Here is a 19,031-nt window from a genome sequence, read left to right as displayed (position 1 = left end):
GACAGGCCCTGAGCAAAATGTCAATGGAGGTCAACTTACAAAATGGGAGTAGAAGATAGATTGACGCACAGATGATACATGATGTGCTTTGGAAGTGTGCTGGGCTAAGTAAGGTAATCTCTGTGAGTACCAGTAGAAAAGACCCAGAGGGGAATGGAGTAAGGAATCCATGGGAATCTTCCTAGTAACAGCAACTTTGAATTGAGTTTAGTTTGATTGATTTAAGTATTTTCAGGCTGAATCTCCCGAGAAGCTTTTGTGGCTGGTGTTAAATACAGTATGGGAGCCATGAGGGGTGGGGATGCTTCTTTGTATGGGGTGGCTGCTGTGGCCACACTTGTGTATTATAATGGAAAAAACTTCAAGTGGGGGAAGCATGGAGGGAAAGGGTCTGCTTAGAATGTTGGAACAACCAAGAGAGCTGAACATGAGTAGCGACCGTGGTTTCATGAGTGGACTGCAAAGAACCTTCCAGAAGGTTTGGCTTATGCACAAACCAAAAGAGGAAAGTGAATCAATCAAGATTTCTCTGACCTCCTTGACTTGGGGATTGCTGATGCTATTTATTGGGTTGAAAAATGCAGAAAAGTTGTGGACTTTTTAATTAAGATCTAAAGAAAGGGAAATAAGGTATCTTCTGGACATAGCTCTACGGGCCCAGATTCCACCACACACTGAGAGGAGGAGCATGGAGCTCATGCAGAGTTGGGCCTCTGAAAGACACTTTCAAGGAGTTGAAGTGTGACAGCAAATACATCTCAAAGAGAGAAAATGTGTGTGTTTTGGCGGCTTCTGTGGCTTTGAAGATGAGAACATTTTATATTGTGTGTGATTTCCACCTCATCCCCCCTCCCCCGATCATATTTCAATTTTGTTTTTACTCATCATAATGACAGGAAGTTTTCAGAGTCTGTTTCCTTCAAGTCTGGCCTCAGACTTATTTTCAGAATGAGGTGTTTGTTTTTCCATTTGTTTCTATGACAACCAAGCCTAGAATTCCTATATATAGTCACCCAGCATCCATTGTTCTTCTGGCCATTGTATCTTAGTCTTATGCGCCCAGGCCAGAGAACTCCACTGATGATAGGAGACAGGGAGGTGCCAGAGTTCTTGGCCTGGAGATTCTCAAGGCAAAATCAAAAAGAGGAAATAAAATAGTGTAACTGTTTCTAGAGATTTGTGCTCTGCCACACACACTATCCAGAACTGAGATGGCATGAGTTCGAACTTCTTTTCTTAGTTTCCTTTTGCAGTGGCCCATAGGAACAGCATCTTCAGAGGAAGTAAATGGAAAGTTATACTGACCACTGTAGTTTTTAGTTTAATTCTGCATGCCAGTTTTTTTCTGCACAGCAAGTATCCTGAGAAGGAGAGTAGAGTTGAGGATCTTAGATAGAGGCCAAGAAAGCTTTTTAAATAATTAGATGTATTGAAGTCCATGAATTCTCTTGACAGCTCTAAGCTACATAGTCCGTATTTTAGCCAGTGTTCTGTTGTTCTGAAGAGACACAGTGAACGTGAGACAGCATCAGCTAGGAGGGAAGCATGATGGCCCGCAGGCAGACACGGTGCTGGACAGGATAGAGACAGACAGACATACACACTGTGACTGGGCCTGGCTTGAAACTCCAAAGCCCACGACAAAGACTCCCTTCTTTAAACCAAGCCAAACCTTCTAATACGTCTAACAGAGCACCACTTTTTAATGACCAAGCATTCAAATATTTGAGCCTATGGGGGCCATTTCTATTCATACCACCGTGTGTGTGTGTGTGTGTGTGTGTGTGTGTGTGTGTGTGTGTGTGTGTTTATACATTTTTTTTTTCATAAATTCAGTCTAGCTACAGTCATGTACTTTTCCAGACATCTGTGTATACTTGAGATTCTTGCTGGGGAGCCAAGGATGAACAAGAAACCTTGCTCCTGTGTTATATGTCACATTGGAAGTAATGTGCTTTAATAGCCACAGTTGTTCAGAAAATCAACCCAGCCAACTATTATCTTAAACACCACGATTAAGGAAACCTATCAGATGACCTGTGCAAGCACACTGAAACATTACTGTAAAGACAACAGCAGAGGTGGGCAATGTGGTGCATGCACCTAATCACGGCATTCTAGAGGCAGAGACAGGCAGGTCTCTGAGTTCAAGGCCACCTTGGTCTACAGAGTGAGTTCCAGGACAGCCCTGGTTACACAGGAAACCAAAACACAAAATAATATGACAACAAAATTTATACTCTCCTATCCAACTTTCAATACTAAGCATGCTATTAACATGCATTACATGTTCTTGTGCAGTACATCTCGTGCATGGCCTTTTTGTTTTGAGAGACTGTGCTGCCCAGATTTTATGTCAGTTTGATACAAGCTTAAGTTATCTGAGAGGCAGAAACCTCAATTGAGAAAATGCCTTCATAAGGTGGGGCAGTTGCAGAGTTTTGCAGTCTGCAGCCTTGGTCTTTCTGAGTGTGCTGCTGATTAAGAGGGCTTATGTAAGGGTATATATAGTAAGGGGTGCAGCGAGACCATGGAGAGAACTGTAGATGTGTATGCGTTGACAGGCCATAGAGTTGAACAAAGTTCTTCTGGCTTGGAGGTGTTCCATTGGCTCAGTTGACTTCACAAAGGAGGTGACTTTTCAACAGAGTTTTGAAAGCTGGGTGGAAATTGCAGAACATCAAGTAACTTGGCCTGACCAAGGACCAGCATCAATGACATACATGACTAGGTCTTAGAGGAAATCAGAACAGGTAGTACTTGTGAAATATGGAGACCTAAGAGATCTGTGGGTAAGAAGGCATGGGATGGAGAGGAGAACAGTGATGATGGTGGGCCATGAGATTTTCATCTAGCGCATGGTTACACCTCCAATGTGAATGAAAGCAGGAGCCATCCACTAGCACTCAAAATGCAGGAGGAAGAATTGAGCTGGTTTCTAGCATACTGAGTGGTTTTGAGGCATCCCTGAACCCAGCTGTAGATGAAAGACTGGTGTCATCATCCCAAAGGGGCATTGCGATTCTTTCCCAAGACAGCAGAATTCTCTGTTCACTTCAGATTCCTAGGATATTGTTGACACACACATAAAAACTCAGACTGCTTGTGTCCTTTGTCAGAGTTTCAAAGTGGTTACATCATAGAAGCTGTATAACAGGCCAGAAGCTCCCTGCTGTCAACTACAGTTCACCTTTAGTGTTCTTGTTCCGTGATTAGTGAGTCTTTCTAAATTTCCATCATTTCAGAGCTAAAGGTAGTGAAACCCTGCTCCTGTTTATCTCAGTTTTACCCTTTTAACTCCTGCCCTGTTCTGGATATCTACACCTATGTTTAACCAACCCTTTGCTGATTGATGAATCATCTACTTTTCTGAAGACAATTATAATCCATGTGTTATCATTAAGCCCTCCTTTTGGTTTTTTTGCAATTTGGTCTTGCTATGTGATCCAGGCTAGCCTGGAACTCAGCACGTAGACAAGGTCAGTCCTGAACGTGCACCAATCCTCATGCTTCTGCCTTCTGATCAGTGATGATGGGACTGCAGAGGTATATCAGCACGTGTGGCTGCTGGGAAATGTTTAGACTATTGTCAAACTTCAAGGTTTTAGCGTTTTGTTTTCACAACCCATAACCACATTTCTGCTGCGTGTGCTTCTCTGTCTAGATCTGTTCTCCTTGTTCTCATCCTCAGTTAAGGAAACAAGACTTATTTTTAATATTTAACTCTATTTGTGTGTGTGTATGTATATATTTGTGTCTGGTGCCCACAGAAGTCAGAAGAGGGAATCTGATACCCTGGAGCTTTCATTCTAGGTAGTTGGGAGCTACCCAGTGTGGGTCCTGGGATATGTACCCAGATCCTCACAAGAACAACCAAGGGCTCTTGACTGGTGAGCCATCTCTCCAGCCCCTTGTTTCTATTTTTGATTGTGTATCTGTGTGTGTGTGTATCTGTGTGTGTGTGTGTGTGTGTGTGTGTGTGTGTGTGTGTGGTTATGTGGGCTATTATGTGAAGGTCAGTGCCTGTACTTAAGGCCAGAAGAGGATATTGGATACCCAGGAGCTAGGGGTCTGGAGTTAGTGAGCTGCCTGATGTGGGTACTGGGAAACAGCCTTGGTCCCTTGCTGTAGCAGTTCACACTCTTACCACCAAGCTTTCTCTCAAGCCTGTCACGTTGGTTTGTTTCCACTGTAAGACTGCAGTTGTTCAAAGTTCTCTTTACTTCTCTCCACAAGTATGCTGTAAACTAGAGCTGGGGTTCGCAAAACACTCAGCATCTGCTGGTCTCATCTTGATCTCATTAATTAGCACAGTAATTAATACCAGACATATTTATTAATGGATACGTGGCACTCTTGACAGCCCTGCTCCATCTCCCTTGCTCTCACAATCAATCACTAAATGGTGCTGACTGTCCCTCTTTCTCCCCCACCTTTTCGCAGTTGTCTCTGTAAAATGTCCAGTTGTTTGCACTGTATCATAATCAATCATGTATATGTCTTTTCTGAGACAATGAGTTGCTTGAAGACAAGGATCAACTCTTAACTGTCCCGGAACAGGTCTCCTGTTTACTTGGATGCTTAGTAAATATTTGCTGATGACTAATCCTTTGCCTCTGTCCACCTTAGAAATGGACTTACCTAAAATTCTTTTCTCTTTATTTTTCCTGATATTTGATTCCCACTAACTGTTGAGCCTGTCTTCCAAGTCTGCATAGGAACCCAGCTGACATATAACTGAATGCAGTTGTAGGCTACCCTAGCTTCTTTGTGGAGCTGAAGAAACTTGACACTTGAGCTCCATTGGCACAGTTTTGTGTCACTCAGCAGCACGCAGAAAGAATGCTTTCCCTGCCCCACTGCTTCCTCCTCTCTATCCTCAATCTCCCAGCTCTCTGACTTTCCCTTTGTTCTCTTTGCCTCTTTTATTGCTTCAGTCATTAGAAGGAGTTTTGGAGCTATGAAGGTCTGTGTTTTCCCAACAATCAACTGCCAGCTCCCTTTCCTAACAGATCCGAGTTGCTAGAAGGTACCTTTTATGACTTCTTTGGTCTTCAGTCCCCTGAGCCAGCAACATCTTGGCCCCAAGACAATGCTAAGAAATGTGTGTTTGGCACTGTGGGTCCATCACAAGGCTCCTCTTCCAGGGACATTGTTCTTGGGAAGTTTACCTTTCTCCCTTGGTTTGCCCTTATGAAGTCAAGTTTCTTGTAGATGTTTCTGCAATGGCTAATGTTTAGAGGATGAAGAAAAATGAAAATCCAGAAGATCAACACCTGGCTTTGGCTAGCATTCTAGGGGATCTAGAATCAGCAAGAAATCCCCAAGTAGTCTTCTAAGAACCCAGGGAAACAGGCTTGGAAGGAACCTTTAGAAGGTTATCTTTTCCTGCTTTAAAGTCTCCAACTATCCTAGAGCCCCATCTCCTCCCAAGTGCTAGCCCTCATTTTCCTGTGTGTGCCTTTCTAGCCCCTGCCTCGGCATGAGGAATTTTAGAGTGCTGTGTGGGAATGGTGTGTTATGTACCTCATTATTTTTAAGGCAGAATCTCACTTCTTAGTCTGGCTATCCTGGAATTCACTATGTAAACTAGGCTGGCTTTGAACTCATGGCCTGTCCCTGTCTCCATGTGCAAACAACTCTTCTTGGTCTCAGGGCTGCATTCCATTAGCAAACTAGAATCTTCTGTTGCTTAGCAAGCCTCCCTTTCCAAGATGAGTGGATTAGAGGACAGTGCTCAGGGAATTGCATTATTTACAAACAAGGGGGTGAGTGCTGCTACCTGGGAGAAAGCCAGGCTCTGAGAGGTCCCACAAAGTGGGTTGAAGCCCTGGGAACTGTTACAGCTGTGTCATTGCTGCTGGGATTTGCTTGTGTGTGTGTGTGTGTGTGTGTGTGAGAGAGAGAGAGAGAGAGAGAGAGAGAGAGAGAGAGAGAGAGAGAGAGAGAGAGAGAGAGAGAGAGAGGAGAGAGAGGAGAGAGAGAGAGAGAGATTTCTTGTCCTGACTTTAACCAGGAGGGGAGGGAAGGTGCTGGGGACATGGGCAGCGGCAGCTGTGTCTTGTGTATTGCCAAGTGGTTTCCTGAAATGTTCTGCTGAGATGTCTTGCATTTTTTTTCCCCTTTGAGTTTCTAATAGAACATGAAGTTATATTTGAGAATTTGGGTGGGTTTTTGTTTTATTTTTGTTTTTATGATGGGATGGGATGGGATAACATTCAGTAGAGTCTAGAAACAACAACAACAAAGTGGGTTCACCTAAAGGAGCCCTGTGCTTCTAAGCGGCAGGTGAGTCTTGTTGGATGGGTGGTGGGTGAAAAAGGGGGTTAGCCCTGCTTCCTGCCCATCTACAAAGAATTTATTGCTTTACAGCCTTGCTGGGAAGGGGTTTAAGCTGTCAGGTACCTGGTGTCTGAGATGAACACAAACCCGGGAGTCTCCATACATGAGTGCCATTTCTGAGGGACCTACAAACCACTTAGTAAGATACGGACCTTCCTTTGCAGCATTTGTTTTGTTCTCTGGGTGGATCCGTGGCTGAGGAACAGATCTCGTTCACCAAGACTTGGCTTTGGCCTGTTGCATTCAGAAAAGTTATGCCACAGAGCTGAGAGAGCAAGGGAGGGCACTATCGAGAGGACAGCAGTTCTGGGGACACTGGCTGGTTGTGCTTAGCTCACGCTGGAACAGTGTTCTAGGAGAGGTGGAGTGTTGCTTCCCTGACTGTGTGGTGTAACTGGGTCTTGGAGCCCAAACAGAGGTGATAACCGACCCTGCTAGTGAAGGAAAGGAGAGGCTGACAAAAGCAGTATTGCAGTCCTGGGTGGGATCATCAGCAGGAGGTGGAAGAAAGGAGAGGAAGGAGATAAATGAGTGGAGACCATGCACTAGCTGTGTTATTCCTTTTTGTCTCCCGTGTATACCTGGTGTTGAACCCTTGGAGGCTTGCAGAGATTGATCTGCCTTTCCTTTTTTAGTCTTGTACCTGGCTGGTTTGTTTCCAAAAGGGTCTCTATTGTGAAGAATATGCATCCAGGGACATACTGGGCAACAAGGAGCTGAAGTCATCTTAGTGTTCTGACGGGGGTGAGGTGGAGAGGTGGTTGTATCCCCTGCAGTTGGGGAAGCTCCCTCTCTGCTCTTCCAGTGAGATGACAGTTGATCTCGGTTTGATCAAATACTAGTTTTACAACATTAGTCCATGCCTCACCTGGGAGAGCCATGCTTTGGAAAAGGAGGCATCTGTCTTAGCTAGAGAAGCTTGTGAAATGTCCCCCTCCCTTTGCTTACGGAGGAAAAGGAGAGCTCTGTTTCCATTCCAAGGAAGGTTATTCTGAAATTCTTCAGGGTCATTCCCAGGTTTTCGCCTAGCCTTCCCAGGCAGTGACAGGATAGATGGGACTGTGTTTGAATATGGATGACCAAATCCCAAGAATCATGACAGGTAAATGTGCTTCCGTCCTCCTTCCCCATCTCATTTCACCAGGACTTACTTGCCGTTAAAGTCCTCAGGTTATAGTTCCTGCCTTCCGTTTCATTGTGTCCCCTCAGAAACTACAAACTTAAAAATACCTTTTAGAGAAACTTGTTTGGAATTTCATTTTAATGGGATTTGTGAATAAATCTCCATCTTAATGCCAAGCTTTAAACCGCTCTTCCAGGAGAACACTATCGAATTTTTATATTTTAAAATTTAAATCTCTTGACGCTGAAGCCATAAAACATTTTTGTATTTGTGGGTGTACCATGTGCCTGAACACTCACGTTAAAGACTGATTATTTTTTTAAGTGATGTGTGAAGAATTCTGGGATGCAGGAAGTGGAAGGGTGCTGTTGCATCATCTAATCCCTTCCCATGTAGACATTTGTATGGACCATGCTGTTCATTTATTGCACTCTGTGAGGATGGGTGTTCTGCGGTAGCCTGTTCTCACTATCTGTGTGTTCCTCTGCTCTTGGTTAAGTAGTGGGATGCCAATGAGTGATGTAATTCCCCCTTAAAAACCACTCAGAACTGACTGAATGATGCTGGCCAAAGGAGACAAACTTTCAGGTGGAAGGTAGCAAGGTATGAGGGCAGTGTAGCCTCTGTACACGGCAGGTACCACAGTTAGTGCTGGACGATGCCCACCACGTACCAGAGAACGCTAGCCATGTGACTGACGAAGGGGGTTAGTTGATGAACTTGGTCACAGTGATAGTTTAACATATGATGTGAGCTGTGTACATGTGTGTATGCACACATGAGTGACAGTGGTCAGCACCTTCCTCAGTTGCTGTCCACCTTGTTAAGACAGGGTATGGCTAGACTGGCTGCCAGTAACTCCAGGTATCCTCCTGTCTCACGTTCCCAGCGTTGAGGTCACAGGCCTGGTATGCTGTGGGCAGGTGCTGGACTGGAGACACTTTGCCACCTGAGCCAGCTCCTCAGCCCCAGTAGGTTGTTCTTGTTCTATAGAAGTGTCAGGGGAGACTGTGCAGTAAAGGGCTTCCATGCAAGCACCAGCCCTCCCACTCCTCCATTCCCACACCCAACACTGTGTCCTCTGTGGTCCCCCTCACTGTCCCTGTCTCTCCACAGACTCCTCTTACTCAGAGCCCCCCGATGTTCAGCAGCAGCTGAATCACTACCAGTCAGCTGCCCTGGCAAGAAACAACAGCCGTGTTAGCCCCGTGCCTCCTTCCGGGACTGCTGCTGGCACTGAACAGAAGGCAGAAGCTGTTCTTCACTGCGAATTCTGTGAATTCTCCTCTGGCTACATCCAGAGCATCAGACGCCATTACCGGGACAAACATGGTGGAAAGAAGCTTTTCAAATGCAAAGACTGCTCCTTTTACACAGGCTTTAAGTAAGTGGTTTAAAGAACACTTGTGTAAAACCTAAGTGGCTGCCCCTGCTCCACCCCTCATCACACTCTTCCTCTGCCTTCAGAAATTCTCAGCCAGTGTGTGATAGGAAGGTTGAGTTCAGTCTTCACAGAAGGAAGCAAGTTTCAGAAGGACTAGTTGGGAGCTGTGGAAGGGAGGTGAAGAGTTATGTAAGAACAAATTATCTTAAAACAGAGCATATGGTCTTCTGAACAGAGTGAGATTGATTGTATGGAAGGATTGCCCTGATCCAGTGCATGGTATAGGACATGTTTTTATCTCAGATCTCATACACACACACACACACACACACACACACACACACACACACACACACACACAGGAAGGGAATGTTCTCTGAAATAAAAATGTTTCCTTTGACAGCCTTTCTCTAATCAGTTCTTTTTCACTTTAATACTTATCCATTTACTTGAAGAAAACAAAAGTTCTAGAGTTTAGTCTCGTGGTCCTCCAATCTCAGCCTTGGGAGTAGCTGATGTTTCTAGACCATATCTGGCTTAGTAGGCAATTTCTAGTTTTCAAGATTGAAGTATATAGGGCATTTATTTCTTTTTACATGAAGCTTTGATCCCAGCCAAGTGGCAAAGGTTCTGAAGTTGCCTCTGGGTCTCGTCTCTATGTCCTTGATGGCTGAGGAGCATCAGCAAACATGTCTAATAGCTTTACTTTAGGCCTCTCAAGCAGGAGAGCCATGTGTGGATATGTGAGAGATGTGCAGCTGGAGACATCAGTAACTCTTTGTCATGGTCTCTGTCTCTTCTCTCTTAGATCTGCTTTTACTATGCACGTGGAAGCTGGGCATTCGGCGGTCCCAGAGGAAGGCCCCAAAGATCTCCGCTGTCCCCTCTGCCTCTATCACACCAAATACAAGCGCAACATGATCGACCACATAGTGTTGCACCGAGGTAATCTTAAGACTGACTCAGTTTTCTCGGGTCCTGGTGGGAAGGACATAATGCCGCTGGGAGATAGTGCCACAGCATTTTGAGGATGCTCCCTGTGTACCACAGCAGCATTGCTCTCATCCCTGAGCAAGTTCCTGTAGGCAAGTCACACAGTGACAGCCACTGACAACCACTGAATAAGACACTTTCCTGCCAGTAGAATTCCTCCCTGGAGGGAGGCCAAGGGGTGTGGAGTCTCAGAACTCTTCCATCAGGGTTCTGGGAGTCAGGAACTTCTCGCTTTGAATCCCTTGCTACCATCCAGATGTATAGGATGAGCCTGGGGCAGGGTGGCGTAAGAAACAAGAAATGGTGTTTTCCAAAACACAAAGTGGAATTTGCTTTGAAATGGATGAGGAGAAAGAGTGCTAACGCGCACAGGTGGGCTGCTGGACAGAACGCCCTGGATGAGCACTGGATTGCTCTGGTTTGGATCCTGCTCTGTGTATTGCTTGATCCCTGTGAGACCGTGGCTGGCGGGGTGTTAGGTGTGATGTGGATGCGCATCTCCCCGATAAGCAGGGATCCTTGTGAGAACTCGTGGGTTGCTTCAATTTTTCGTTTATTTGTTTCACTTTGCTTTGTTTTGTGTTTTCAAGTCAGAATTTCTCAAACCTAAGTTGGCCTCAAAGTCAAAGTCTACCTGCCTTAGTAATTTCCTGAAGTTTCTGGTCTTCTTGAGCTACTACTATTATTATTATTATAGTTTACTTTTGTCTAATTAAAACATGTTTGTATTGGAAGGAAACATGTGGGTAACTCATTTTGTCAGAAAGGCCCTCCTGCGGGTGTGTGGGGAGGAGGCTCCTGGCCTGCCCGCGGACCCCGCCGGGCATTGCTTGCAGTGCGGTCTGCTGCTCATTGCATCTCTTCCCATCCTTCCTTTCTTCCTCTTTTTTTTTTTTTTAATCATCTCTCTTTTGCCTCTAACCTTGGAAAGCATTCTAGTATTTGCCACATATGCACAAACCAGCACGTGTCTTCTTCTTTCCTGCTGAGGTGTTCCTTAGATGTCAGTGTAGAGGCATTTATGCAGTAGCTTACATTTCCCCAGAACCTTTATCCAGCATGCCTGTGATGTGTCTACATCTGCCCAAATCTCACAGAAGACCCAACGGTGCTCTGTTTCCTCCTCCCATTGCTATCTAATGAGATGAGAGACGGGAGCTGGCTAGGCCAACCCCTGTGAGCCAGGCAAAAGCAGCACAGCAGTATGTAGGCAGAGATTCTTGGCCCTCAGCTTCCTGCCTGGTGTTTTGCCTCTCTTACCTGGCTTCTGATGCCCCAGTCCATGTGTTGCCGAACATGTGCACCCCTTCCCAGCTTGGGTGGAGGCCATCAGTGGAGCCCGTGCCCAGAAAACATCAATGGCGAGTCCTCGCTGGCTATGGTGACTCCACATTGGCTGCCGTCATTTCCCATATTGATGCCCGGTGGAATCACTGCTTTGATAGCTGACAAGCTCAATGACTTTCCCTGTCTGAGCTGAGACTTAAGGAAGAGAGAGGTAGAGTGATTCTGCACAGAGGCCAGGAGCACTTGACAAAGAGCTCCCTACAGCCACTCACCTCATCCTCAGCACATTGACAGGCAACAGCACCATCACATGGCCTCTTGTTTGGTCAATAGGAAGCTCACAGCTGAGAAGGGGGCGGGGTTGCTTGAATGTATCCTCTTTGCTATTTTAAATCAATGCATTTAATTTATTGGAGCTCTGCTTCATTTCACAAAGGATTTAAAGTAGCTCAAAGTCGTTCCTGCAGAGCTCTTGCATTGAAAACAGATGAAGAAATGAAGGCAAAGGTGAAAGAAAGTGAGGCCAATAGAAAGAGCAGCCAACAATAAGAATGGTCTCAGCAACAGTTTGGAGAAGCCTGGAGTATACAAGATCCCCATCTTTTCGTAGCTGGGCCTGCAGATTAGGCCTTGGAATCTTTGCCTTCGCTGAGAGAGAAGAAAAAAAGAATTGGTTGCCTTTGGGGTGTTTGTTAAGCAATTTTCCAAAATTCAGATGCTGAAGTCAAGAAGGAATCTCTACAGAGAACAGACAGGGATTCTACAGTGTATATTGACCCACCACAATACAGTACGCACTGAGCATCCCATAATATGAAATGATGGAGACCAGAAGTGTTTCAGAGTTCCAAAGTATTCAGATTTTGGAATTTTGACGTAGAACATGAAATGAATATCCTTATCCAATCACATTGGTGCTGGCAAAGTTTCGGGTTTTTGGTGCTCAGTCTATTGCATGGGGTCATAGAGAGCTGGGGTAACTTAACCAGAGTCAGCAGTTAATGAGGCAGCCCAGGATTTTGTTGTTTTGTCTGATCCCATCATATGTTATTGGTCATAACTTCTGTTCACTTGTCCTCTGGATATGTGAATATTATTCTCACCAAGATAGAAATATGATCCACATATATTCAGTTAAAGATCAGTAGTGACACCAGGATCTGTGGCTACTATTAGTAAGTGTTTACTGTTGTGGGTGGTATGCTGAGTGCTCTACAGTAAACATACCAAACCCAGCATGGTAGATATGACTGTTATCCCTGATGACAAACAACAAAAACAGACTCAGAAAAACTGAGTAACTTCCCTACGGTCCAAGGACTCTTGGGTAACAGGCTTGGATTGAAACCCAGGTGTGTCTGACCCACAGCACTTGCTTTGAATCCTGGGCATCACTCTTACCCTTGGGAAGCTGCCGCCACCCTGCTCAGTGAGTCTGTGAAAGCTGGGTCTAAGGAGAGACCTTTTGTAGGGCTGAGGTCAGAGATGAGGACCCAATCCACAGGTGGTAGAGGGCCCTAAGTATCTGCTTACTTGTGGCTCTGGTACCCATCTCACCTTCACAGCAGAGCAGAGGGAGCCTGTTCTCTGCATCTTGGTGATGTGGTCGGATGTCTGCCTTGCAGATTGACACTGGGACTGAGCCCACAGTAATGAGATGAGGCTTCTGCACCTGTGCACTGCCTGCTCCGGATAAATAAACATCTTTGGTCTCCAGGGTCTACAGCAAGAGATGTTTCTGAGGCCTCAGTTAATTAAAAACCTTGGGATGAAAGGCAAGAAAAACAACTCTGAAACTGGCCCTGAGACAGAGCTGCTTCTGGCAAGGACAGTTGCCACCTCTTTTTTGGGGGGCAGAGTGATTGATGCATTTAAGGAAGGAAGGAGGAGAGAAGAATCTATCCCATGGAACTCTGAGTGAGCACTAATGAAGGACGTGTGCTTCATGAGCACACCTGACTCATGAGTCCCACAAACACTTGTCATTTGCTTGCCCCTTGCTGCTCTGTCCTACGGTAGCATTGTGTCCTACAGTAGCATTGTGTGTGATGAGGTATAGGAAACCCATACTTGACCTGCTCAAGATGAACACATGTAGAGCATGTCCAAGACAATGAGTGATGGATATCTAGGAGTCATGTATGTTCCTGGAAAGAGGTCATGGACCAAGGTGGCAGTATTTCACCAGACAGGGAAGACTTAAGATGGGCTATAGTATAGTCTCTTTCTAGGTTTACTGAAATACACACCTACCAACTTAATGGCTTTAAGTGATGTATTCTCTCCTAGCTATAGAGGTTAGAATTGTCATCCTCCTTAGATGATGCCTCCTGTGATTCCTCGTCATACCCTAGTTCCTTGACATGCTTTGATATCCTTAGTGTATAGTGGCAGCCATTCAACCTCTGCCTCCTTCTTGAGGCCTCATTGCCAGTCATCTGTGTTGCCTTTTGCAATGTCTCTTACAAAAACATCATGCACTGAATTTTAGGCCAGCCATCGTCTAATATGACCTTGTTCGTCCTAATTACATATCCCAGCAGTTACATTCTGAAGTTCCAAGTGGACATAAATTGGGGGACACTATGAACCACTACAGGGTGGGGGTAGTTTATTAGTAAACCACTGAAGGCGAGGCCTGTTTACAGCATGACATCATTAGATCTATCTGTTTCTGATGGATATACATCAGTCTACATCTGGAGGTTTGTTTCATAAAGTCGTTTGGTAGGATTTTGGGTAAGTTTTCATTTGAGCAGTGGATGTGTAGCATGCCCGCTGGTATTTTAAGACACAGGGCTGTTCAGCCTCGAAGAGACAGAACGGTTGGTTCTTGGAGGGAAACTGAGCATTAGTGGAAGCTTCTCGATGGTATGTCTGTGAGTAATACAACCATTAGAAGTGCAGCGCTCATGCAGCTTGCCCACTGTGCCTTGTACCTTTATAGCATGCCTGAATTTTGGGGTACAGATTGAATGGCAGGGCTGAAACCTTCTGATAAATATTTACGTTGTGATTATGTAGCTGTGTAACCACTGTGGTTCCTCTCTCCTTGGCGTGTTAACCTCGTGGGTCTGTTTCCTGCTTTAGTAGACAAATCCTGACTGAGGCTAAGCCTTGAAGAAGGGCATTCTGAATTGAATTGCCCTGGTTAGGGGCACTTTGATTTCAGGAGAGAAAATCAGTAAAGCTGACTATTATTCTGACTTAGTGAAATTATGTGTTCCCTCCCATCAGTGTCCTTACCTGTTCACAGCTCTCCCTAGAAACCTGTGAATGCCAAAACTTAATAGATCTCACCAGGAACTTGTTGCATGTGCTTATGTATCTATTTGTAAATTTATTTTTAATAATAAATTTTAAAGATAATACTGCCCTTTTCTTCTCCTTCTTAAACTCCAACTTCTTACCCTTCTCTTCCTCTTCGACAGACTCCCTTGAGATAGGGTCTTATATAGCCCAACCTGACCCGAAACATCCTACCTTGCCCCAGTTAGCTTCAAATTCTCCTGCCTCTATTTCCCCAAGTGCCTTCACATTGGACTAATGTTGTTTTTTTAATGGTTCTCTCCAGTCTTTAATCTTTCTCACTTGGTTGTCCAACAAGTCATGAATGGGTCTTTGGCCTCAGTCCTCCGGGTGGATTCCTTGCAAGCAAAGATTGTTGGAGTCAAGGAATCCTAGTTCTTTTGCTGCCTCATTTAAGACTTGGGGTATTCTTGAAAAGGAACTCTAGTGTGTTGCCGTTTTCCTTTCCAGATGGTGACTTTGTGTTCCACAGTCATGTGGCCTCTGCTGAAAAATGACCCTCAGTAGTCGGCAGTTCTGCAGCTTTTTCTAATGGGTTTCTTGCCAGCACAGCAGCACACCCAGCTCTGATCTTGATACACCTTAGGCCACAGGTGCTTCAGTGATGCCTCAGGGTCCTGCCTCTCCAGCTTCACTATAGCAGAGAGTACCAGCTGAGTAGGAGGAAATGAAATTGATAAACCATCTTTGTCGTGAACTGGTGATACCCTCTTTATTTTCAACCTTCACTGGGCGCTGAGTCACAAGTATTTCTTATGCAGAGTAATTTTGAGAGATGTGAAAATCAAGAAAGGCCCATGATACTAGGGCAATCATAGAAATATGAGCTTCTGTACCCAAGGCAAGATTCAATCTATACCTGGAGCATTCTAGTCTAGCTTGGCAGGTAATGATGATATATATTTAAGTAAGTGAGAAATTTGGTCCACCTTAGCTCATATATTAATTTGGAAATGGTAAATCCTGTCTTTCATCTTTAATTTTTAAAATTACATTTATCTGTTTGTGGAAAATTGTACAGACATCTTGAAATGATAACAATAATTAACTGATGTCTCATATACAGCACTATAACAGCTAAAAGACCTCGCCTCATAGCAAGCTTTTAATCAATTGTAAAGTCATGTATTAGCTGTTATTGCTATTAGCGTTTGAACTTCAGGGCATGACTTTGAGGCCTTAGGCCTTTGGGTAAAATTCTTAATGATGCACCATGAAATTAGAAACTGCAAAGAAAGCTAACCAAAGGGGTAGAGGAATCGAAGTGGGGAAATGCATAAAAAGGGGGGTTTGTGAGAACGGTTTATTGACTTCAGACAACAGTCTGTTGAGCGGCTGCATAGCTGCTCGTGGCATTTGAGGCATTGTTACTTGGAAAAGTGTGCCCAGCTGTTCTTCATCTCCACTGAGGTTGACAGATCTAGGGCAGATTGGCCAGGCTAGAGCCAGAGAATAAAGAGAAGCAGTAAAGATGACAAAATAAATCAGGAACAAGTGAGGAGGAGAGCGGAGGGCCATAGCCTCATGGAAGTGCCCAAAGTGATCATGGCAGACCTTTCCATGAAGGACAGCCTCAGCGTGCAGGTTGGTCCCCGGTACTCCTCCTCCTCCATCCTATGCAGCAATTTAGGCTCTTAGGTTTAGCTATTCCGCGCCACTGTAGTCCATGTCTGGTACTGCTGAGCTCGATGGTTCTCAGCTGGCTCTTCCAGCCTCCCAAGGGTGCACTAGCCTGCAGTTACTCTTCGAGTCATAGGAATGAGTGCTAGGAAAAGCTGGTGAGTGAAGACCAAAGAAGCTGCTAAACATGCTCCAATCTACAGGACAGTACCTGCAACAAAGGGCTGTGCAGCCCCCAGATGTCAGCCGTGCTGTTTTGAGAAACCCAGGAGTAGAGTAGTAGAACATTCTAGAATGGACTCCTTTAGGCTAATTTATGCTAAGGCATTTCTCCCCTCTGTTTACACCAAACCATGGAACTGAATGGCTTAGAAGACTGTTAAACATTTGCTATTCTAAGAAAATGTGCAGATTACTTTATAATCATGTGTTTCTTAGCTGTCTGCTGTACTTTGGTTTAAAAATATTTATATTTCTAAATAAGCAACTGACTCTTTGTATAGGGAAAATAACATATGCATTAGATCTCTGGGGAGCGTGTTACAGACACCACCCTTAACGCTTTCTCTGCCCAGCATTTTGCTGGCCGATGATGCACTGCTTTGCAGGGCCCCAAGGCAGTGAGCGCCCTGCAGTTAGAATGTTGTGGTTGAGATGAAGACATGATGTTGGGTGGGGGAAGTTCCCTTGGGTCCCCGTGCAGCCAATAACAAAGGGGAGGCTGGAGGAGGCTGTCACATCAGCATGCAAAAGACTAACATCGCTACTCAGTGTCTCTGGGAATAAAATCATGCTTTTCCTGACTTAATAATACATTGCTGTTTCTAAATAATATAAGTATAGGTTGTGTGCGTCCATTTGTAAACTTTCCGAGTCTTCCGAAATCCAGACTCAGCATGAAAACACGGGCTATATTTGATTCTTGCATAGATAGCACAGATTTTAATTTTATCCCAGTTATGGATATCTGGCACGTGCACCAATACTCTGGGCAGACTGGTGTGAAATTCAATTTGAGCAGTTAAACACAAGGGTGAGAGAGTGCAAAGTACACAAGCGGATGCATTTCCAGCCCTACAACATTTGGTATGTGAGTGGGAAAGACACCCAAGTCCTCTCTTCCAGATAGGAATTTTCTTCCTCTTGTAGCAACCAGATTACAGATTTTTTTTCTAGAAAGACACAACTCTTCCCCCACCTCCCCCTCAGTGTTACCCACAGCACTTTTCACTTTAAGCTAAGTGTGCTGGTTGGTTGAGTTCTATAGTAAGTATTTGTTCTGTGTGGGATCGCCTGCCTTCAGGACTGGGGAAGAACACCCTGGAGAACATCTACAAGGGGGGACGAGAATGGAAGGAGCAATGACGCCAGCCTGGGTTCACAGCTCAGCTGTCGGTTGCAGTGTCTGAACTTTAGAACACTGTAAAGGATTGCTCCTCACAGAGATGGAGCTCTGTCGAGCACTTGCTGAGCGTATATGGGACCCTAGCTTTGATCTCTCATATGCGAGTGGGGTGCTGTTGCTCATTTTTACTTATTCTGGAAATGGGAGTGACTCTGGCCTTGGTATCATCGGAAGGTGAAGCACGGTAGTCCATAGGTGCTCAGTTAATATCCATTTCCTTCCCTCAGAGACACCTGGCATCCAGCTGTCATGGTACTTACTGAAGGACATTAAAATGACCTTGTCAGTGGTTATTAATGTCAGTAAAGATGGCAGCCACTTCTGTGCTCAACCTGCCTTCATCACCTTCATTCAGAAATTACCTAACACCTTTTCACCTGCCATCTGATTATTCATCATGCCTGGTATTAAGTACAAGATAGCTTTTGGTCTTCCAACTGCCCAGTTCTGCTGGAGGAGAGAGTCATTTGGGGAAGTCAGGGAGAGAGAGTGTGTATGTGTGTTGTTCACAGACCGAGACCCACAGGAAGTATCAGAATTAGATGGGTCCGTCTCCTCTTATGTTCCAACAAAAGAACATCTGTTTTCCAAAAGTAAAAATGCCCATCTCTCCATTCGATTTGTTTCCACAGAAGAGCGAGTTGTCCCCATTGAAGTGTGCCGTTCCAAACTGTCAAAATACTTGCAGGGAGTAGTTTTCCGCTGTGATAAGTGTACCTTCACCTGCTCCAGCGACGAGAGCCTTCAGCAACACATAGAAAAGCACAATGAACTGAAACCTTACAAATGCCAGCTCTGCTTCTATGAGGCCAAGCACACGGAGGAACTGGACACTCACCTTCGCGACGAGCATAAGGTACCACCTGCCCAGGACATCCTGCCTGCCCAGCCTCAGCACTCCTATGGGGAGGGGCCTGGCGGGGAGACGTGTTAGTGTAGTCACACCTACCGTGTGCAAGCCAGGGAGATGAACTAAAGTGGTAATTACAGTAAAACTTCATTTTCTTGGAATAAAAGAAATGTAAGATTACTTTCGAACTTGGGAAAAATAGATATGGCAAAGAACTCACTCATACCGACACTGTCCAGAACTTTGGGGGAATCTTTTCTCTTCTTCCTTCATTTGTTTTATATAATGTTGTTTATATTGTATATAAAATAGCATGTCTTGCTTTTTGTTTTTTATCCTGTCTAAAATTTTGTCTCATTTAAATGTGTTTAATTATTCGAGTGTTGGCAGACTTCCTGTAAAGAGCAGTCAGTAGAACTTTTGGGTTTTGTGGGCCGTATGTGATTTCAGTGGCAGTTGCTCAAACCCCCCATTAGTATAGCAAGAAAGCAGCCACAGACACAGTGGTGTTCAAATAAAACTTTATCCAATGAAAGATGACAGGCTGTGGGCACTTAGTTGCCAATGCTTGGACTCTCAGTCATGTATGTTTTTTCTAAGGTTCTGCTAATTACAACTTTGAAAGGCATTACTATACATATGTGATCAATTTAAGAAATTGATATGTTTTTTAGATGGATTAGGAAGGCGATTTTGTGTGGAAGATTCTCTTCTATGG

The 19,031-nt window shown here is 44.8% G+C and overlaps 1 protein-coding gene across 2 annotated transcripts in view; it reads left to right on the top strand.

Annotated features, from left to right (window-relative positions):
* Positions 1-19,031, top strand: part of ZNF462 (zinc finger protein 462) — a gene marked incomplete at its 5' end in the record, with an annotated part of 71,488 nt that overhangs the window by 33,006 nt on the left and 19,451 nt on the right. For both annotated transcript variants that reach the window (XM_080939950.1, XM_080939949.1), the window contains 3 exons: positions 8,582-8,849; positions 9,658-9,794; positions 18,096-18,319. In XM_080939950.1, coding sequence (XP_080796076.1) covers positions 8,582-8,849; positions 9,658-9,794; positions 18,096-18,319 — 629 coding nt within the window. The remainder of the gene's footprint in view (positions 1-8,581; positions 8,850-9,657; positions 9,795-18,095; positions 18,320-19,031) is intronic.

This window comes from Micromys minutus, assembly GCF_963924665.1.
Source record: "Micromys minutus genome assembly, chromosome: 28".
In the NCBI taxonomy this organism is placed as follows: Eukaryota; Metazoa; Chordata; class Mammalia; order Rodentia; family Muridae; genus Micromys; species Micromys minutus.
This window is presented reverse-complemented; position numbering and strand designations above follow the sequence as displayed.